At 33.1% G+C, this 22,928-nt stretch overlaps 3 protein-coding genes across 4 annotated transcripts; 2 read left to right on the top strand and 1 right to left on the bottom strand.

Moving 5' to 3' along the window:
* Positions 1–9,577: 9,577 nt before the first annotated feature.
* Arpc1 (Actin-related protein 2/3 complex, subunit 1A) lies at positions 9,578–11,592 on the top strand. The gene is made up of 6 exons (XM_029304743.2): positions 9,578–9,998; positions 10,099–10,359; positions 10,454–10,744; positions 10,855–11,033; positions 11,115–11,384; positions 11,457–11,592. The coding sequence occupies exons 1-6, from the start codon at positions 9,932–9,934 to the stop codon at positions 11,493–11,495; spliced, it is 1,107 nt and encodes a 368-aa protein (XP_029160576.2). The 5' UTR covers positions 9,578–9,931; the 3' UTR covers positions 11,496–11,592.
* A 63-nt stretch (positions 11,593–11,655) lies between these two features.
* Positions 11,656–21,701, top strand: LOC114932505 (uncharacterized). 2 transcript variants are annotated; one of them, XM_029304740.2, is made up of 8 exons: positions 11,656–11,795; positions 11,888–12,817; positions 15,593–15,957; positions 16,402–16,695; positions 17,339–17,630; positions 18,521–18,716; positions 19,225–19,373; positions 19,557–21,701. In XM_029304740.2, the coding sequence occupies exons 2-8, from the start codon at positions 12,721–12,723 to the stop codon at positions 19,703–19,705; spliced, it is 1,542 nt and encodes a 513-aa protein (XP_029160573.2). In that variant the 5' UTR covers positions 11,656–11,795; positions 11,888–12,720; the 3' UTR covers positions 19,706–21,701. The 2 variants fall into 2 exon arrangements, with proteins under 2 accessions (XP_029160573.2, XP_085335928.1); XM_085479802.1 differs by having other exon boundaries at positions 11,656–11,800.
* A 1-nt stretch (position 21,702) lies between these two features.
* Positions 21,703–22,863, bottom strand: Polr3H (RNA polymerase III subunit H). The gene is made up of 5 exons (XM_029304745.2): positions 22,614–22,863; positions 22,350–22,533; positions 22,099–22,239; positions 21,893–22,014; positions 21,703–21,812 (listed from the first exon to the last, which is right to left on the bottom strand). Exons 1-5 carry the CDS (start codon positions 22,722–22,724, stop codon positions 21,759–21,761), a joined length of 612 nt encoding a protein of 203 aa, XP_029160578.1. The 5' UTR covers positions 22,725–22,863; the 3' UTR covers positions 21,703–21,758.
* Positions 22,864–22,928: the final 65 nt, after the last annotated feature.

Raw genomic sequence — 22,928 nt, 5'->3', positions numbered from 1 at the left:
AGAAATTGTTTTCAAAGTTACACAAGGACGTACGATTTCGAAAATTTTTGAGATTGCATCCTTCACCATTACGATATATAAATTATTACGATTACATCTCGTAAACGTGGAAGTGATTTATGCTTGCAGCTTAGATGGGAGTCGGTATTATTCTTGGCTGGTCTTGTAATATCGCTGTCGATATTTACGACTGGCATCAGATAATATCTCAAGTCTGCAATAATTTAAACTTTACGCTGTTTTGCACGTGCAACCCGCATCTTTTGCATATAAGTTCAAAAATTTACAAGTTCTTTTAAATTTTATGCTGATTTTGAAATAAGAAACGCGGCTAGAGAAATGCTAAATGCAATAAAGATAATTTAAATGAATGTATATAATCTAGAAAGAGAAAGACCAAATTGTAACAATATATTTATCTGCATTTAAATCGTCACTTGGTAGAAATATACAAACTCAACCTTGGAATTTATCGTTTACTGTAGAATAAGTGATCCTTTTTGCGATTGTTTCCTAATTGAAATAGACCTCTAGTAGAATCTACTCAATCTAGTCTTCATGGATATTCTATTTTGGCATGCTGAGAAACGCGATGCTATTTTCATGCGGCTTCTGCAGATAAGCTAAATTTACGAGATATGTCTAATCAACTGCATGGACGTGCAGCGTTTACGTTTATGCACTGTGAGAAATAGACGAATTAAAAGAAATTGAAAGAAACTCATTTCCATGAATCTGAAGACCTAATCTTCGAAATAGCAGATTGGTCCATAAATTTGTTTGAATGCCTTTTGTTCTTTTTTTTTGTGCTCTCTTTACACACTCGGCTTTTCCTCTTGATACCACTTAGCTAAGTGTCGAGTGTGAAATGAAAATAATTTGTAAAACAAATGTCTGATTTCAAAAATTAGAAACGCAAAACATCCACGAAGTGTATAAATATTCCTATCAATTCTTTCTTCAATTTACTTTAATTCTGTTATTTGCAGAAAATAAATCTGCCAAAGTAACATATTATCTCAATGAATAATTTTAACCTTCTCTCAATAAAATTGCACTAAATCTGATACTTCTTTCTTCCTAAATAAAATATCTTCGTATTGGATATAATCGATAATTGGAGATAGTTATTTCCTTTTCTTTCTCTCTCTCTCTCTCTCTCTCTCTCTCTCTCTCTCTCTTTTGAATGTGTCCATTACTCTTATATTAAATAAAATATTTCTCTTTTTATTTATATCTAGAAGTTTTTTCTTTTAGATGATTTTGACGAGTGTTATTGCAAAGTTAGTAACATCTGCTGTTCGTAACTCAAACGATATCTCGTTCAGTCAATAACACACTCACCGCGATCGTATTTACGAAAGTTTCGACGATCAACGATGCTTTTCGTTGCAGAAACGTCGCCAATTGGAAAGCGATAATCCTCGCAGACGAAGAATCGGCAGTTCGCGAGCACGATTTCGCGCCGGATATTTTATCCGTGGATACTGCGGATTACTGCAGTGACGACTATCCCGATAGCTTTTTCCGGCTTGGTCGGGGTACACATCGTAAATTGCAAGCAGTTTCAGAAACTATTAGGCGCATATATCCCCCCCATCGTAGATAATTTCCTTGGTATATGCGGGCATTTTCACCCTTTCGGATTTTTATTTTCCTACCATACCATGCGACCTTATAACGTTCAGCTCGCAAATTGTTCGGCCAATTCGATATGGTGGTAAGGGATGAGAAACTGCTACTCTCCCGACTTTAAATAAGTTTTGATACAATATCGTATGGATGCGGTCTTCTCTAATAGAAGTCGACGAAATAAAGACGTTGTTGGTTGATATTATCAGTGTAACTCGGTTTCGTTGAGATTACAGTACTTTGCAATAACAAGATTTCTTATGATATTACATGGGAAGACTAGGATATTAAATAGCGTCTTGATTTTAGCAATTTCTCCTTAAAAAAAAACCAAGACGCAGATGATATCATTGTATTATAACTTGAACGAGCTCGTCGGAGTGTCATGCTTTGAAATACTGGGTCTGATATACTCAGCTTATCGCGATGTAATTATAAGCACTGTATACATATATATTATGTTAAAAAAGGTTAATAAAAAAATATCTGAAGAAAAATATTTGATAAACAAATTAGATCTTTTCTTATTTAATATATCCGGCAACAAAATATTCGCAAAATGTTACCCGCGATCGCTTTCAGGAAATGCTTTCGCATCTTAAATTCCAATTTTGAAGTAATAAAAGAGTAGGAAGAACATTGAGATGACGAAGTTGGAAAAGTTCTTCGCGCATTTAACGATGGCGAGTCATCCAAGGAACATCGACTAAATTACTACAGCAATTTTCGGAATTAATGTCTGAGAACGATAAAGATGGAGGCCCAGATGAGATAAATCCCCTTAATTTACCGTAGCTTTATTTCTGACCGAAACTTTTAGCGAACAAGCGATTACGATGCACAGATGTTGCTAACTTTTGACATTTTATTATCGCTGGAACAACGTCCGTCAACGATTACAAAGATTTCAACGAGCATTATCGCTGTCATATTGATTTATTAGATTCATTATTGTCGTCATTGCATTAGTGACGATACGTATCCGATTTAATGTATCGATCTCGTCAGACCGTTCGATGCTATCAGACGCGCGGCTGACATGCGGGCCAAGTGGATGGCTCTGATAAATTACAATCGCGCGTTCTCTCCCGCGTTCGACCGTGTATTATGCAAATTTTAGTTCGCCATTCGATACATCGATAACAATAGTGCGAGAAAAAACCTACGCTTAAGAACGGAAAATTTAATATACTGCTATTATAAAAAGATGAAAGCTCTGTTTTTCTACCATTCTCTTTTGACAAACGCAAAATTGAATTTTTGTTCGATTTTAAAGTTTCAGAAAACTGACACTAGGGTGTGATTGCGGTTTGCCCTAGAGCTACAACGATCAACACCTATCCGACAAAATTTTTTGTAAAAATTCCAGGTCAGTTTTTCTGTTCTAAAACAGGACAGTGGCGTACAAAGCTGCATTTTTTGCAGCGTTGCACGAAACTGTTGCTGCAGTTCGTGGTGAAAAAAAACAAAGTATACAAAGATTTTTTTAATCCTTACGGCTATATAAAAAAAAATAATTTGTGGAGATGAAGCTTAAATGCCGGGAATAAATTAAAAATTGTCTGAAGTCAGAGCTTTCGTGATTATTTCACCGTGATTAATACCGCGATTCTTATTGCTCTTTTTCCTATATTAAATGAGATAAGCCGCGATGAGCAAGGAAGTTATTATTTTTATATATTTGCGAGAATTTCCCAGCTAAGAGAATGCTTTCGTTGCATTCGAGAGAATAATCGTTTCTTCACGTACCAATAAATTCTGAATCAAAGGTAGCTTGCACGTCAGGTGCAACTGCTGGAATGCAACGGCGGCATACCAATAAGAGTACATTAATGCAATAGGACTCATTCTTCGGATGTGTTCATCACGATATCTATGTGCAGTCTACTGTAAAATTCAAATCAGCGATTGAGGCGCAAATGCAAAATTTGATTCTAATATTAGATTCTCTCCACAGCGAAATCTGCAAAGATGTTCTATCTGTTCCAAGAATTATATGTGATAGTGACTTTTTTGTCAAACAGATTCAGGTACACACAATAACAGTAAGTTATCAAATTATTAACGAGCTTTAACTTTGTAAGGATCACGTTTAAAAATTTTCATATAACAATTTAAACAATTTAAGCAATTTTTTATTCAATTTTTTTAACTCTAGACTTAAAACATTTTTAAAATATTTGATTGATACAATTAAAGAAATGTTTGAGACAAAATATCGTATATAACATGTTTGAAACAAATAAAAGATCTGAATGATTATGATTGAGATTATGATAAAGATTATAACTTTTTCGTAAATTTGCAACGATATGTTTTCTCATTCTTTGAACAACTCGTTTTGATCACAGTTTCCTTCGATACTCTCCACGCGTGAACTCTATTACCTGATATCAGATAAAATTCCTTTCATGACACATACATAGCGATATGCAAGTCGAAGCTGACGTTTTGCTCGTTCAATATCGCCGACTAAAATATTCTTCCAACGATAGGTATCGTCAGTAAAACGTCAACACGTCAGTAGCTCAATCGCAGATTTGCACGTCGAAAAGTTCGCATACCTAACTCGAACAGTTTGATTAAAAATCGATGCGAAAATGTTATTCATAAATTCTAAAAAAATTGAGCTAAAAACATAAAATACTACTGCTAATTTGTATAAAAAATTTTAATATAAAATTACTTAAAATTCAAATTTAATATTAAAAATACTAATTTTAAACTCAGACGACCACATTTAATAATTGTACGAAATAAATAATTGCGTATCTGTAAACATTAAATTAAAATTTCATCATATGGTATTCTGTCATAAATTTAATATCTCTATAAGCAGTATAATTCTTAATTATTGCCTGTATTGCATAATATTTTGAATGATAATAGATATAATATATTAATAATTAGGGGAAAAAATATTGCTAGAGATAATCGTAAGAAAAAATTACATAATTGCTTTGCATGTCCGGTTACATCATTGTAAATGTCTGTCGGTCGCGAGAAGATTGCGTCGATAAGTTTGTGGCGAGCATACGGCAAGATTAACGTGTCCGTTGGGTCTACCTTTTATCTAAATGTATCTCCCAGTGCTGAATTTGCAGTTCCACGCAAAAATACGAAAGTGATAACGCATTTAACACGCCCAAACATCCATTATATATATATATATATATATATATATATATATCTGATGCTTTATCCTACCTTCATTTAATCAACCATAATGCATTTGAGAAATTTTAGAAACAGTATGATTATTGAGCTGTTAAAAGTGGACACTCTTAAACGAAAAACTTCATTACTCATTATCATTGCAAAATTTAGGGAGCAATATCTGAAAGAATTTTCCATTGTATCCCAACGCGCAAAGCATCGCGAGTGATCGCATATTTTAACGGAAATTTCATTAGATACACGTCCGGAATCTTCGACACTACGTAGGGAAAGGGGAAATTGGAGTTCCATATTTTCCTGCTCATCATTACCTTCGGCGAGCGATGCTGGCGCGAGAATAATTTAAATAGGAAATCGGAATGCCGCCGTTTCTCTCGCATTTTATATCGCGCGATTTTATTAGACCGGGGTAGGAAGAAGCCTACCAGGACAAAATCTGATAACTCGTAATTTGCGTAAAGAGAAAATGGAAAGGAGTAGAACTGAGCTAATTTAATGAACGGCAGATAATGAAATTTAAATCTCTGCGCCGGTTTTCATCTCGCTATACTGTCAAATTTTCTCTCACCGAGCGAGATGAGATTCGCTCTCGTGTCGTTGCCGGAGATTCAAATAGCACCGAAGCAAGACGCTTCTAAACATGGCAGTGTAGTAATGTAGTCTGTCAAGATTAAAGTAAAAAGTACAAACGGTCGGCGCACACGCAATCTATGCGCTAGCATTCTCGTAATTTCTCGAGAAAGACAGACTTACGTATTGTTAGATATTTATCGAAATATGTCATATTTATACACACATAAAAAACGAGCATTGTTCGTTTGAACTAAAAATAAAAGTAAAAAAATCATATAATGAAAGAATAAAAATTCTTTGCTACTTTTTGTATTTTTGTTAAATATCTGTGATATATATATATATATATATATATATATATATATATTAACTTAATTTAATAAAAAAAATATATAAATTTTATAATCTTATATAATTTGATGAAAAAAATTATACATTTTTAATTAAAAAAAAATAGTTGTTTTTAAGAGAATAATTTTGGAAACTATCAATATGAAAGCACATACTTATATCTAAACAGAAATAAAATTTAGCGAATGCTATTTTTAAAATTATGTTTCTTTGTATAATTGAAGCCGTAATTAGTGCTGTATCTCCAGAGCAGTTTGAAAAACACGATTGAAAAATTTTCCTGTTAATTTGTTTCGTACAAAAAACAAAGTATATATATATATGTGTGCCTAATATAGATTTGCGTGTGTTTAGCATAATCATATAGTAAAACCGATTAAAAGATGAGTATATGGAAAAATGGACATGACACCCAACTGTATACAATCAACTCTTCTCTTTTCTATTTTAAAACTTTAAAAAATGTGTGTATGTGTGATCCAAATTACTAAATAAATTAAAAATCTTTACGGTATATAAAATTATATGATATGCATTTAATATGATATAATATTTAAAAATATATAAAATAAAATATAGAAAACAATTCCATTTTTTATGGTTTAAAATATTAAAAATATCACGTTTAAAAATATTTATACAAATTTTTTATTTATATTCTTTGGTTAAAAATAATCCGATATTTAAATTCGAAATATTTCACACATTACTTATTTTTTTACATAATTTTTTCCCACAATTTATAAGCTATAGCATTCACTTGTCCTTCTACTTTTATTAGTCGAACGCGGTGTCTGGGTTTGAATTTACCCGGATTAGTATATATCAAGACTAAGACCTCAAGGTCGGCAGGGCAGTCGATTTCGAAAACGACTTGGCACACTCTTGGCGAGCAGTTATTTAGTACGGATACGAGGCAACGGTGGTCTAACCAGTTTGTTTGTCAGACCCAGACCTGGTCAATTCTCGGGGGACTGATTTCTCGGTGGCGAAGGTGGTTTTCCGGGTCTCACTGTGACCACATCGAATATTGTATTCGTATTACTGCGCTCGTAAACTCGACACTATAGGACTATTCGAGTAATGGGAAAGGTGGTTTTGTCCTTAGGATAGAAATAAAAATTATATTCTTTTTTAGGATACGCGCGGCACGAAATACATCTCGAAAATAGAGACTAAAAATTTTTGTACTTTATATACTATAGATAATTATAAATATTATATCCCCGCGTTTTAATGTTAAATATTAATAGTCAAAAACGTATAATATTTAAGATTTTACATACAAATTTTAATACTACTTTTGGAGGAATATGTTTTTTAATATATTAATGCCGTGTTTACCTAGCCACTAAAACGAGATACTCTATTATATCATATTGTACTGGATATTAAAAAGTCTCTTTTGATGTGTACTACGAGGCACAAGAGGGCTTTTATCTACCTAGTAATAGAATTTCGTTATTTCCATTAAAAGTTAATTTGAGAGAGAGAGAGAGAGAAAGAGAGTTAACTGGGTAGAAAGCCGCTTTGCATAGTAAAGCAAAATATACGCTGCTGTATACATATCTCATTTTAATAGATAACAGACTTTTACAAGAATATAGAAAGTTAGTCGTTAAAGAAAATGATAAAAACAAGAATTTATATTACATCCTCGTGCGACAAGTTCATTCAATAATCCTAGAATGATTTTGCTTTATACAACAAATTTGATTAAATTTTTAAATTGTATATAATTAAATAATAAAATTCTTCCATGTATTTAAATTGATAAAACTCTATACTAAATATAATAATAAATATACATATGTACAAAAATACAATTTTCATATATATATAGGTATATTATTCATTATTAGTATATAAATAAATGTCATCAATTTAAATGTTATAAATATTATAGAATATAAAATAAGTAAAGATTATATATATATATATATATTTATTATTTAATGTAAAAAAAATTTATCAACTTGAATGTTAAAAATATATACAGTATATAGAAAGATTTTTAATTATTTAATTATATAAATAATTATAAATTTGTCCGCATATTTAACATCGGAGTTAATAAAATATTTTTGCATTAAATATAATAAACATTTATACATAAAAATTATCATATAATGATATACATATCTTGAAATTATTCTATAAAACTTGTTTATTCTATTATAGCGATAATTATTCTTTGTCTTTCGTTATAATTGTAAGCATTATAGTGTTAGTTATAGCTGCTAAACTGTTTCAAGAGAACGCAAATGGAGATTTAAATACATCGGAGAAGAGGAGAGTGGAATGCTCTCGTTTGAAAACACGAGATATATTGCCGGAGAGCACTCACAAAATACTTGTGCAGAATAATTACAAGAACCAAAGATTATATGTATTATTCCATAAATTTAAATTATTATTAGAAGAGAAACACAATAAAGTTTAAGTAATTAAAAAATGAATCTGTTATAGGATTGTTCCCGTAAAGCAATTAGTTAAAATAACCTGAAGTTTGAGTATAATTCTTTCCCTTCCGCGCTAACTCAATTTTCAGAAAGAGATGCGGAAACAGTTAGATTAAATTTTCAGTTAATTTTAACTATATATAATATTTATATATATGCAAAACAAATCAAAAATATTTCAAATTTTAATTCAAATTCTGTTAATATGATTCTCAATATTTCCTTTATTAAAATTTATATTAAATAAACTTTAAATTATAAAAATAATAAAATTGCAAAACACGTGTAATATTGTTGATACGATTTACGGACAATGTAATAAATTGTTTGAAAAAATCTTCATGTAAATAAATATAAAATACCGAGATTATACGGATGTGTGTATTTCTATATATTGTATGCAGCGAATTCAGAGAATCGCGCAATTCCGGAAACATACATCGATATTTTGCAGCTTTAATCCGCGACGTGAAAATATTTCATCACGCGGCCTTATATAGCTATATCAAACGCAAGATACGGCGAAACGGAAAATGGCCGGTAGATTAAACGAGGGCGCATTTTGGCTTTGTGCTGTAGAGTGTGCGACAGCGCCAGCGGAAATAAATCTGTTGCAATCGCGCGCAGCTGCGGTCGGCTACTTTATATATCGACCGAAATCACTGTTTTCGAAACAAGGGAAACAATCAACAAGTTTCAATCATCGAAACAGCAAATATGTTTCGCAACGATGAATTTGTATATTCGGCGCGCGGCGCCTTTTATATCGCATCGTTTCAATTTTTCCTTTATACGCGCAATCGATATTTTATTTCATACATATTTTCTCTCTCGCGTGTCACTGTTACGTATTCGTTGTTCATTTATTGCGTATCTTGCAGAGTAAAAGCTCGAAAAGTCATTAAACGTAATAAAATTACGATTATTGTCCGACACCGATTGCCGCCAAAATGGCGAAAAAAATTGCATCTTGGCCGTGTCTCAAAGACAACCTTCACATCCGTATTTTTGCAATATTTCCTTTACCTCTTTCCGAAGACTACTCGTACGCGAAGCAGAAGGACGTCAATCTTTCGATTCGAATCGATGGACGTACGCAGCATCCCGTTTTTTCTCTCGACTATAAAATCTTTCGCCTCACCTTCGTCGTTCTTCTCTTCTACCGCGCAAAGAACAGGTTTGCCAACTTCGTAGAAATGAAACTCGCGTTTCTACTCAAAGTCTATGACTATAATCTAGAGGGGAAACTCGACTGGAAAAAAAACACCTCGCGGCAGGTTTGTCCAGTGGCCTAAATTCCCCTAGTTTAGTTCGGCTTGCGGCCGACAGAGGGCGCCGCGGTCGAAGCGCCGAGTGAAAAGAGTCGGCCGTATACAGTGCAATGCGTACATCCGGGGCAACATAACCTCGAAGCGGAGCCCGATAACCCGCTATCTGCGGATGAACTGTCAATTCCGGTGGGGCGTGTTTTGCGAGCGCGTTCAGGAGAGACCGTGGAAATTCGTGTAGACTGACCAGAGTCCGCGAATTTCCGTGAACGCTGTCCAGGATACACGATCGCCCGGAATTTCCTCCCGCTCGGTAAAGTTTAATCAGCGACCGCGCCCGTCGACCGTGCTTGTGTCAAGTGTCTCGCTGATTCATCGCCGCTTGACACGTCGTCCTTTGTCGCGTTTCGCTGATTTCGTCGCACTTAGGCGTCCCGAGGCGTCCTTTCCGCAAGTAGCGAGCACGAAATGACGGAGGTCCATAACTTCGGTCTCGATGCCATCAGCTGTCATGCGTGGAATAGAGATAGAACAGGTACGGAGTTGTCGGATATTATTGGATATATTATTGGATTATTGAATATTTAATTGAAGCGGCGAAGCGTTAATAATCGATAATCCTTCGTCTTTCGCAGAAGTTGCCATATGCCCAAACAACAATGAGATCCAGGTGCACAAACGTACTTCATCCGGATGGAAGTTGCTGGAAACCTTGGAGGAGCATCACATGGCTGTCATGGGAATCGACTGGGCGCCCAAAACCAATCGCATAGTCACCTGTTCCGCGGATAAAAACGCTTACGTATGGACTCAAAAGGAAGATGGCAAATGGGATCCCGCATGGGTTCTCCTACGAATAAATCGAGCTGCTACTTGCGTAAAATGGTCTCCTCTAGGTATATTTATATAGAAGAATATATTTACTTATATATATTATATTATGTTATACTTGAATTTATATTTATTTCTTTATGTGATTACTCTTTACAGAAAACAAATTTGCTGTTGGTTCTGGAGGACGAGTTATAGCTGTTTGTTACTTTGTATCAGAGAATAACTGGTGGTTATGTAAACATATAAAGCGTCCATTAAGGTCTACGGTGACTACCGTTGACTGGCATCCGGATAACAAGGTTCTGGTTGCTGGATCTACGGACTACAAAGTTCGTGTTTTCAGTGCATTTATCAGTGATATGGAGGATGCTCCTGGTACTACTCCTTGGGGACAGAGTAAAACCTTAGGAGCTTTACTGGCTGAGTTTCCTAATACACCCAGTGGAGGTAAGACTTTTTATTATTTATTATTTATTGTTGAAAAATATAGAATAGTTAGCTATTTTGAAAAATTGAATTGTATAGAATTATGTATACAATTACTTTTATTCATTTAGGTGGCTGGATACATTCAGTAGCGTTCAGCCCATGTGGCAATAAAATCTGTTGGGTGGCGCACAACTCGTCTCTATGTGTCGCCGATGCTACTAAAGGAAACGCGGTCATGAGACTGTATACAGAGCATTTACCGTTTCTAAGTTGTATTTGGATAGGATCTAATAACATTGTTGCCGCGGTAAATAACGTAACTCTTAAAATTATTCACTATATCTATAAAAATGTTCCCTATATTAATTAAGAATCTCTATTCACATAGGGACATAGCTGTATGCCGATGTTATACTCTGTAGATGACAACGGACAAATATACTTTGCGTCAAAGTTGGATAATACACAAAAAAAAGAGATCGCCGGATTGTCTGCCATGCGAAAGTTCCAATCGTTAGATCGGCAAGCGAGGAACGAGACGAATGATAACGCTTTAGATAGCGTGCACCAAAATACAATCAATTGCATTCGTCGAGTGTCCGATCGTGAATTTAGCACAAGCAGTTTAGATGGACAACTTGTAGTTTGGGACTTAAAGGTAATTTGTGTCAATACATTATTTTAGTATTAATAATTATGATTCTAATCTATCTTTTTTTTTTTAATTAAGCTTTTAGAGAATTCCATTGCTGGTCTCAAGATAGCGTAAACATGAAACTTTTTTTACATTGCAAAGATCAGAGATATTACATCCAATACAACGATGTATAAATGTTAAAATGAATACTATACAAATTTCTCATTAATTAATCACCTCATTAAATTTTCCACGTCGCGACCTATCTCCTTGTGGAAAGAACTTCCATATCCTTCGTATAATATATATATGGATGAAATATTCAATAATGCATTCTTATAAAGAGGTAACATTAGCTATTGACGTCGCTCGCACGTCATCGATAAATACAAGGTGTCCCGAAAACCTGAACCAATAGAGTCTTCATAGTCAGTACGGTATCTTTTAATTTTTATGTTATTAAAACTGTTAATATCTGTTTGTTAAAAATATAACAATTGACAGTTTATTTTCTCTTTATATAGTTTATCCATTAATCCCAATGCCCGATCGCAATTTTCGGGACACTTAAGTACAGGAGAAGAATGTCAAGCAGGCTCAAAGGGTAAAACACGAGTTGTATGCGACCAGGCGCACAACTCTGTCGGGCGGTTCATCAGTCGGCAGGCATAAGCGGCTGACACGCGCCTGGTAGGTCCTCGGCAGGGGTGGGGAAAAGGCAGCCGGACAAGATCAGTAGCGTGAATATCGATTCAGTCTCGCGCAAACCACCCCCATGTGCTGCCTGCAGCGCACTTGTACTCCGCTTTGCTGCCATGCCCGTTGTAATAAACAACAAAAACGCACGACGACGCGAATATTGTCAATACAAAGTGGCCCGTCGTCGTCGTTAAAAACACGTTAATAGAAGAAACGAACGAGATCAACGATATCGTCATCGTCGAAGACGCCAATCGGATACTCCGATTATGTGGCGCCGATCGTGATTATTGATTCTAAGGGTGACGTGTTGGTTTTTCCCATTTTTTTTCTAAAATCTAGAGGAGAGAATTCATTGCAGCGCTAAGAAAAGGAAAGTAGCGCGCGCTTTCATCATCCCTTCGTGTCATCGCCGTTATCACCCTCTTTGCGAGCGCGTCGCGCGAACAGGAAGCGCCGCCGCTGCCGGCGCGTGGCGTTATTATTCGGAAAGGAAGCTCATTCTCCATCTACGTGAGACTACTATCTCAACGTCAAATATGATGCGACCTCGTCATTCGCAGACCGAGCTGTGCTACTCTTGACTACGAATCACAGGCGCCGAGGAACAAGTGCGGAACGAGACGAGAGCTGACGAGTACCCCATCGAGGTGGTACCATGTCTTCGATATCAGCGCAGGGTGTCGTCGAACGTGCCAGCGCAGAATTGACCAAACGAATTAACGGCCTGGGATTGCGGACGTCGAAGCATCATGGTCGGTGAAACGAAACGTTTTCGCGTTTCCTTGTATCCGTATTCCTTTGTGTGTCATCCAAGAGTGTTTGTCACCTGTCCCTACCCCTGCTTCTTCTATAGCACCCCTATTATAAGTTTCCACCACCTCCTCCTCCACCTCCTGCTCGTAGTAGCGTGTGTAACACGAGCGCGTCGTTTTAGATTCCGCGTTGATTTCGCGTCGACTTCGATTTTTTTACGCGCTATCGGGAACAGAGACTAGATGAAGGAAGGATCGCGCGCTTTGGATTGGTGTCAAGTTTATCTTCCGCTTGGACGACGATGAAAAATAAAGACGCGCGAGTAAAGGGTTGCCGATGTCGACCCTTTACGATTTTTTTCACTCGGTGCGTTCCGGGTTCGTAACGACGTTAAACACCCCTCGGTTCAGTCCTGTTGTTACGTAATCAGGATAAAGGATTGATTTTTTTGTAACGGGTTTTCGCGCGCCTCTTTCTCTCTTCCTCTTGTTTTTATTTTTTATTAGTTTTTTAATTTATCCATATAGCATTCAACAATATATATATATATATATATATATATATATATATATATATATATGACGTTTATTACTTTACACACGCGGGGATAAATCTCGCGCCGTATATACTTTACACGCGATATTTTTTCCGTAATTTATTAAGCGATACCGCTACGTGACTCTTTTGTCGTCGCAATTTTAACTGCAATGGAATCAATACGTACACGTTCTCGTGCACGCGAAAATAGTAGCAAACTCGAGCATAATGAGACGCCTTAGAAACGCATATTTATTCATCCGTTTAACGTCGCGTCTCGCAACAATCCCGATGACCTGATTCGTTAGATTGATAAGATAATTGCATCCAAGTAATCACCTAAGATTATTTTAAGACCAAACATGTTGTATTCGAGTTTGAAACATTAATTAAACATGCTGATGTGCGTTGCGACTGATCGTCACTTTCGCCAGTTTAAAGACGCATCGTCTTTAGATCGACCGCGTTTACGTTCAGATGCGCAAATAGTCAATCTTCGTGATTGGATAGATGCCAATCCCGGGTCAGCAAAACCGTGATCAGCCAGAGCAAAGACGGATTTGGTTCTGAGCAAAAGAAAACATAAATCTAGGATCTCTTTCTCTCTCCCTTTTGCCTCAACCAACTATACGCATAAAGGATCAGATTTGATATGCAATAGGAATAGAGATAAGTAGGGAAAATTGAATTGTGATAACTATTTAATTTAATCGTTAATTAAAATTGATATATTACATTACATATTAAAATTGATATGTTAGTCATATTATTTTTTATCGATCAACAAATTATAAATATATAGAATAGAAATTTATATATTGCACATACACACAAAACATACACGAAAAGTGCATAGAAAAGAAAGTATTACAATATATATAATCTCGCTTATACTGGTCTTTATTAAATATGATTAGTTGATTTTATTATGACTAAAGATAAAACTATATATTAAATGCAGTTACTAAAAATAAAAAAATTTGCAAGATAAATGGCAAACAGGAAATAGCGGTGTGCCGCGAGCCAAATAGAATATATACAGCTAGGAAATAAAACGAGAATATTCAAGGGAATCTTATCTTCGATTTTTCTCTGACGAAAAATTATGATATAATTATGCTTATGGTATCAATTCAAAAGCTATCGAGAAACTCTATGGATTAAATTAAATGGCTATCACATAATTTGTGTGTGTGTGTGATTCAGCTGATAAATCATTATCTTATATCTTACAGAAATTATTACAGGATGTGTGTGTGATTCAGCTGATAAATCACTATTTTATATCTTACAGAGATTATTACAGGATAACAAAAATGTAGACCTCTATTAAAAGTTTATATAAATATGTATTCAAAAATGCATTGTTTCACGTTACAATTAAGTTTGGATTAAAACTTAAGATATTACATATTACGAATAAACGTATTATTTTATTTCCAGCAACACAAAACAATTGTAAGAGTTTTAAAAAAGATAGCCATAATAGTATCTATAGTTGTCATCCAAAAAGTAAAAAATTATCAAGTGTTCCTTAGATAAAAAACGAAATTATTAGATAGATTAAAGTTAGTTTGGTGTAATAAACCCCTTGTAGAAATGTATCATTAGTAACGCTAATTTATCACTTATTTCGAGTACTTAAATTACTGTATATCAGTATTTTAAGTACTTGAAATAAGTGATTAATTAATATTACTAGTGATAAATTTCTACAAGGGATGTTGTTTAACTCTAGCATTTATTTTGTGAAAATGTTAAATTTTTCGTTTTCTTTTACTTTTATTTTTTCTATTGTTTTGTATATGTTGGAAACAAAATAATATACTTTGTAATCATCTTAAGTTTTTTTTCAAATATAATTAACATAAAAAATGATAGATTTTTAAATATATGTATGTTTATATACATTTTTTTGTCATTTTAATTAGTAGAATAATATACACTTCTAAAATAGTGGCCTACATTTTTATTCCATTCTGTATATTTCACAGTAAAAATATGTCTCTTTAAAGAAATTCGATTACTTAAATATTCGCGTTAGGTATTTTATAATTGCAAGCTCTTGATGTGCATCTTGCTCAATGCTATTAATGTCTATATAATATTTCAAGTTCCATAAATCCTTCTTCCCACAAATTTCCTTGACCTTTAATTCCGCAAATCGTTACTGTCATAAATTCTTAACGTTATACAAATTTCACACGCAGTTTAAAAATTTTTATTTATATTTTTAGGGAGCGGAAAGACCAGTGTCATGGAACGCGTGACAAACGTCTTTTGTGGCGGAAGTGGCAGTGTCGCTTACATGAATTTGCAAAGCGCGAATAATGCAAACGCAACGCCCGAAAAGCCCAGCCGAAGTGTCGCGCAGACTATTAACAATGTATCGACGGGCAACAATAAGGAACGTTTGAATAATGTCACCCCAAGCAGAGCTAGAATACCCAGGAACAGAATAAAAATGGCTGTACCGCTGGCTAGCGGAGGAACCGGAGGATACGTACCACCAGTTACGTGGGAGCAGCTAATACAGGATGACAATTTCCTCGGCCGGTTTTTTCTCTATTTCAGTCCTACAGAGAGAAGAATTTTAGCTCAGGTAGTATGACGTAACAGATGACACAATTCTCCATCCATAATCCAAATATAAATAATACAAGCAAGCTTGTAATTTTATCAATAATGTAAATTTTTTTCGATTTTTGTGCTAATGTTTAACAATAGAGATCTAATTTAAAAAATCATTTTAATAAATATATATATAGCAAAAATGTGTATCTTAAAAATATAAATTAAGTATAAAATTAAAATGTATAATAAACTTATGATTTTTTTACAATTGTATCAGTGTTACAGTATAGATATCAAACTTTATTCAAATCTTGAATCTTATGTTTATTTTGGTTTAACCCCTTTATCTATAAATCTCTATATGGCTTGCTTCTGATAAAATAGACCTATTGTATCCTGTTGTAGAATATTTGCATCATAACACAATGTGTCTTTGTCGCTTTTCTACTCAAATGCATATCGTTGTACGCAGGTTTGTACGAGATGGAGAGACATTCTGTATGCAAGACCGCGTCTTTGGGCGGGTTTGGTGCCAGTGATACGATGCCGTGAAGCTCGCGCTATGCAGCCGACCTTGCGTACCCGGTTATATGCTTCCTTAATAAGAAGAGGTTTTGACTCCTTGGTCCTTCTAGGTGCGACCGATGAAGATATTCCGGAATTAACACGCGGTTTTCCATTGGCACAACGATACGTGCATTCTTTGTCATTACGATGCTGCGCGGTAACGGATAGAGGTCTAGAGGCTCTTTTGGATCACTTACAGGTAAATTTCTACACGGTCTTTCTTCTCATGTGTTGTTTGTTATATTGGTTTATTATCAAATAAACTAAAAATTTATTGCAAACTTACAATAATCGCTGATAAGTGTAATTACAGTACAAAAAATATTTATATATGTATAAGAATTTTGAGATATCAGTGAAATATGTTTATGAAATTAATATTTAAAATGCTTACAAAAATAGAGTAAAAAAAAGCCTTCTAAATATAAAATTTTTTCAAATTTATTATTAATTTTTTATTACTGTAAATATTAAAATAATTTATTAAAATTATATAATCAGATTTTAAAAAGTCAATATAAATATATTCTTATGTAATAAAAATTACTATATTCGTGTACAAGTTCCATATTATTTAAGTGATATGTTTCGTGAATATAATAATTGTATTCTTTGATAATAATACGTAAATATTATATATATATATATATATATATATATATATATAATAGAAATATATAACTTTTATTCAAACGCAAAGTGCTATTTTATTCGAGCATGATATTTCATATGCTAGATCACTTTACAACTCAAAATTCGATACTATAAATGCACAAAGAATCAGTTAACAGGATTACATTGAGTAAAACGATACGAATATAATTTTTTGTGATTATTTTTAGGCTTTGTACGAGCTTGAATTAACTGGCTGCAATGAAATAACGGAAGCTGGATTATGGGCATGCCTCACCCCTAGAATAGTATCATTGTCTTTGTCGGATTGCATCAATGTGGCCGATGAGGCCGTCGGTGCCGTGGCTCAGCTATTGCCAAGTCTTTACGAATTTTCTCTGCAAGCTTATCACGTTACTGATGCTGCGCTTGGTTACTTCAGGGCAAAGCAAAGCAGTGCACTTAGCATCTTGAAATTGCAGTCCTGCTGGGAGCTCACAAATCACGGCGTAGTAAATATTGGTGAGAATCATTTTATTTCACTTCTATATTATTTTGATTTTATTTTTTATATAGATTTATCTTTTTTCATTGAATCGTTGCAGCATATTCGATATACTATATAATATTAGATGCCTAAAAGATTTCCATATAAAGAAAGATATAAAAATTTCGATTTAAATATTATTTTAACTTACAAATGAAAAAAATTTATTTTGATTTAAATAGATAACAAACCTTTATTCTTCGAATAAAATCAGATAATGACAATTTATATAAAATCAGATAATGACAATTTATATTAAATTATGATGATGTATAAATTACATGCTATTATTCTCGACAATCGTAGGCGGTTTGCCAATTTTAAATTTTGACCAAGATTCTCTGTGAACGACAAAGTTAAATGAAATGTACAATAGTGATAGGCTGAAATGAAGACAGTTGCATACGTGCTTAGATTTAAATTTAGAATGCAAGAACACAGCTTTATTTAACTTTCAAATTGTCACGAGTAATTCAGACTCGAATTATACGTACAAGAAGTGTGCATATTTTACTGACAATGATCTGTGATATCATTATTTAAATAGATGTCGTGAAAGAAGATGAGATTTTATACCACAAGTATTCTTCTGAAATGTAAAAATTTATTTATATTTACTTTATATTATTTAAATATTAATTAAATTTATAAAATGATTAAGATAAAATTTTAATAAATAAATGATAAATTTTAACATAAAATTATAATTATATATTTTTTTATAACTTTTATTCTAAAGAATAAAGATAATAATAAAAATATATATTGTATATAATCGCTCAAAATTTTTGTATAATTTAAAATATTTTCCCTTACACGTGTAATTTTTTTAGAAATATTAAATTATAATATATTTTTCTTTCAGTACATTCCTTGCCCAATCTGACTGTGTTGTCACTTTCTGGATGCAGTAAAGTGACTGACGACGGTGTCGAATTAATTGCGGAAAACTTGCCAAGACTTCGTTGCTTAGACCTGAGCTGGTGCTCAAGGATTACAGATGCAGCCTTAGAATACATTGCCTGTGATTTGAATAATTTAGAAGAACTCACGTTAGATAGGTAAGAGAAAATTATTAGAACGTAATGTCATTTTCGACAATTAACAGTAAATATAAGTCTATAAAAAAATTACTATCTATATATTTACATAAAATATTAAAAAATGTGTTTTATATCGCATAAAATGCTATCAAAAAAATTATATTTTATATATATATAGATTTTCTTATATCTTTTTCATATCTTTCTTCGGAAAACATTAATATGTTATGAAAATGAAGACATAATCTATTTAAAAAATTGCATAACTTTTAAAAGGCATCTTCTAGTTACCTAACAAGTATTTATCTAAACATATTCTATTTAAAATCGTGCATTACATAATGACTGACTCATATGTCACAATAAGTGACAGAAAGTCTTAGAGCTACTAGATTCGTAATTATCTTTAGCCAAGCGACTATTTACTATGGCAGTAAATCTTGTCTATTATTTTGTACTTCTGACATATGTAATTTATTTCGCATTTGTATGTCTTTTGCATCGTATTCTTCATACTATTGTACAGGTGTGTACACATCACGGATATTGGTGTCGGTTACATTTCAACGATGGTATCGTTGAGCGCTTTGTTTTTAAGATGGTGTTCGCAACTTAGGGATTTCGGACTTCAACATTTATGCGTAATGAGATCTTTGCAGGTGTTATCCGTGGCAGGTAAAGTCTTGTATCATCACTGTGAATCATAGTTTTAAGCAACTTTTCTTATACATACACGCAGTGTAAAATTGCGAATAAATAAATAATTATATATAAAAGCTGTATAGGAAAAGTTGAATTATATAGATCTAATTATATTTGATACAAGAATATATACTAAATAAAATCCATTTTATACAGGTTGCCCATTGCTGACAAGTAGTGGTTTATCCAGTCTGATTCAGCTTCGACACTTACACGAGTTAGAACTAACTAACTGTCCAGGAACATCGCGAGAATTGTTTGATTACCTACGTGAACATCTACCGCGTTGCCTAATCATCGAATAAACGATGTTTAATGAAAATATATCCGCGACAAAATAAGATTCTTTATATGCGAATGTAGATGTATGTGTCAAACAAGGAGTGTTAAGCTGCGAGGAATAGATCTTATAACTGCAGGAATTTCGCAGAAAGCAATACTTTGAATGAAAAACAAAAACGGTATAATTGAAGAGAGCAGTATAAACAGATAAGAAGCAACTGAGACGTCCAAATAATATGAAAGAACAATATGTTTTTTCCTCGTAATGGTCTAAGAAAAAAAACACTAGCCCTCAAAACGTGCAAAATATTAACGCATAGACAATTTTTAATAACGTCCCATGCACTTTCGTTCGTATTTTTTTATTCGGCCATGTAATCACACATTACGGGCATGTAAGATTGCAATTTGTGTCTAATATCGATTAGACGAAGCATAAAAGAGACTCTCATGCCTATGTATTGTAATGATCTTGTACAGAAGAATTGAATTATCTCGATATTGTACATTAGAAGAGATTGATAACGCATCAGAAAGAAGAGAGTCCTTCTTTTTTTGCTTCTAGTAATGTAGAGAAAGCTCGAGTAAACGTATATGGCAAGAGACTCAACAGTTAGGACTGTGATAAATTTATATTGTTCGTAATTCTAATTGGTTCGCATACATTTAAACGATTAAGTCATCCGAGTGCATCCGAGGCACGCACACAAAAGTCGTGAAGCAATTGAGTAATTGTTCGAGTATGTATCGATTATATTTAATTGTTGCTCGATTGCTGATCTCCGCCGAATGCGCCCATTTAAAAAGTGCGCATCGTCCCATTTTTTGCGATCGTAGCTGCAACACATTACACACATGTTGCTTGAAAGAAAGTAGCAAATACCGATTACACAGAAGGTAACATTCCAAGCCATTTTATCCTCAGCAACCTCTATTCATAAATACGTGATTCGTGTTATTTGTTTGACGATACATATTGTAGATGAAGAATTGAGGTTCACTATTTATTGCACCCACAATAATGTGGTAACATCGTCATTTATACGTTACCTTTATATATATATACAAATATATCCCTGTGCAATTAGTGTTTTCTAAATTTAAGACTTTTCGCTAGGTATATATTCTTTGTGGTTTTTGACTAAGTATACATCTATTTAATGTAACATATAATTAGGCAAAATATTTTGCATGCGTTTTAAATGGATAATTTTAACAATTTATATTACGTCGATATATGTATTTATATATCCTTTATTAATATTGTATCAAATAAGTAGTCTATTAATGTATCATAATTTAATGATTAAACTAGTACATCATATTTATCAATTTAATCGAGCGCTGCATGTTTGAGTTGTGTATTAGGACAACAGCAATAATATGCCAAAAAAATACGTCCTAATTTGTCTAAAACACAACTTCAAAAGATGCAGTGTGGCATATATTGTGCAATCAGTATTATATATTTATATATTTTCTAAATTTAAGATGTTTCATTAGCTTCTTTTTTGTCGTTATAAATTAAGTATATATTAATGTAATTAGGTAAACTACTTTGCTAAGAATAATTCTTAAATTTAGAAAACATTTTTTGCGCAATATATCACTACATGTCTAATATCTTTCATAAAATCCATTTTTATAATAAGTTTTATCAGAATGCTATGTATTTTTTATTTACTACAGTCTCGGTAATAATTCTAGCATTCAATTCTAAGATTAATTCTATTAAATTGAGTTATGAAGTAGATGATCTCTCAAAGCAATCTGATAATTGTGTGCAAATATAATTTCTACGTGTTGTCACATGTTTAGCACATATGCCTTTGTACATATTGTACAAATTATACTTGATAATTCTGTTATCAATCAAAACTGAGCATAGATATATCTACACAGGTGGTTATATTGGAAAACTAAATCACATTATGAAATATCATTCACAGATGCAACGTTAACTGACGATACAAAATAATATGATGGAATGTGCTGTAAAATAAAAATTTATTGACCAGAGTTTATTGTATTTTAATCATATCTTTATTTTATTTGAAATTTTCACTATAAAATAAATTATACATCTTTCCACCAGATAAGTAAACCTAAGCCAGGCTCGTCGATTGATCCCTATTAAATATATTGATATTGAGAAGATTAAAAATTACATATTGATTAATATAACATTAAAAATTCATAAATACACTTACATGTAAAATATACGGTGCTACATTAGTTTCTGGCATTTCTCCTACATCACGCGCATTAACTGTAGATGGTAAAGGTGCCTCTGCAAAAATCTCTTCCACTACCCTGAATCGTATTGCATCTCCTAAAATTAAATATCTTAATTTTATATATGTGACTTATATTTGAGCCAATATATATGCTAATTCTAATTGCATTCATGATATACCTGTTTCCATATATAAATTATGTTCCTTTCCATCTTCAGTCTTATATACCCAGAACCACATTTGTTGTGTTTGATTAAAATGTGATGGATGTTGTAACTTATGAGGTGGTATAATTATATCTTCAAAGAATCCTAATGTAACTGTAACAAGATATAAAAGCTAATAATACTAAGATTTAAATGCTAATAATAACAAAAACATGTGCAATGAAAATCTGAATTAGATAAGCCAAATTAAATCAGATTGTTACCATGTACACCCTCGGAGCTGGAACTACGAACTTTTCCTACTAATATTTCTTCTATCCATGGACGGAACACGATAAATCGAAACGTCACTTTTGTATGTGATGCTCCGTCTCCTGGAAAAATATATGATTCTTCGATCTTTGTAATGTCATGCAACACAATGCAAAGCCCTACATCCTTGTAAACCTGTGTAACATTTAAAATAATTTTGTCATATGTAAGTTATAGTAGATTTACCCTAATAATGAGAAATAATTTATATGTACTTTATTAGCGAGCTTTTTGTTTAATTCGTCAGCAACTACATCATTTAATTTATATTTGAAGTTGCTCGGTGATATTCTAACAGTGTCTTTTAATTCCGCAAGCACAAACATTTCTTCTTCTTCTTCTTTATAATTTAGTGGCCTATATAAGCCAGACTTGGCTTCATAAACATTTCTGATATTTCATACCACGTGTTTATACACAAATTCAGGGCTCAAGAAGCTCCATAAAAAAATACATATGTCAATAACAGTCTCAACCAATCAGAATGATCCTCGACAAACTCATTAGAAGGTCATTGATTGGCTACAAAA

The sequence above is a fragment of the Nylanderia fulva genome, unplaced genomic scaffold, assembly GCF_048542155.1.
Source record: "Nylanderia fulva isolate GAGA-0341 unplaced genomic scaffold, ASM4854215v1 Scaffold13, whole genome shotgun sequence".
NCBI classification, from domain to species: Eukaryota; Metazoa; Arthropoda; class Insecta; order Hymenoptera; family Formicidae; genus Nylanderia; species Nylanderia fulva.
Note: the sequence above shows the minus strand (reverse complement) of the source record. Positions and strands in the feature narration are given on the sequence as shown.

What these genes read in the sequence shown, in the direction of transcription:
- Arpc1 (XM_029304743.2), top strand. Translation starts at nt 9,932, where the DNA reads ATGACGGAGGTCCATAACTTCGGTCTCGATGCCATCAGCTGTCATGCG. An exon ending in GTGGAATAGAGATAGAACAG is followed by an intron (nt 9,999 to 10,098) that starts GTACGGAGTTGT and finishes CGTCTTTCGCAG; the next exon opens with AAGTTGCCATATGCCCAAAC. An exon ending in TCCTAATACACCCAGTGGAG is followed by an intron (nt 10,745 to 10,854) that starts GTAAGACTTTTT and finishes TTATTCATTTAG; the next exon opens with GTGGCTGGATACATTCAGTA.
- LOC114932505 (XM_029304740.2), top strand. Translation starts at nt 12,721, where the DNA reads ATGTCTTCGATATCAGCGCAGGGTGTCGTCGAACGTGCCAGCGCAGAA. An exon ending in GCGGACGTCGAAGCATCATG is followed by an intron (nt 12,818 to 15,592) that starts GTCGGTGAAACG and finishes TTATATTTTTAG; the next exon opens with GGAGCGGAAAGACCAGTGTC. An exon ending in GCAGGTGTTATCCGTGGCAG is followed by an intron (nt 19,374 to 19,556) that starts GTAAAGTCTTGT and finishes CATTTTATACAG; the next exon opens with GTTGCCCATTGCTGACAAGT.
- Polr3H (XM_029304745.2), bottom strand. Translation starts at nt 22,724, where the DNA reads ATGTTTGTGCTTGCGGAATTAAAAGACACTGTTAGAATATCACCGAGC. An exon ending in TAATTTATATATGGAAACAG is followed by an intron (nt 22,015 to 22,098) that starts GTATATCATGAA and finishes ATTTAATTTTAG; the next exon opens with GAGATGCAATACGATTCAGG. An exon ending in TAGCACCGTATATTTTACAT is followed by an intron (nt 21,813 to 21,892) that starts GTAAGTGTATTT and finishes TATATTTAATAG; the next exon opens with GGATCAATCGACGAGCCTGG.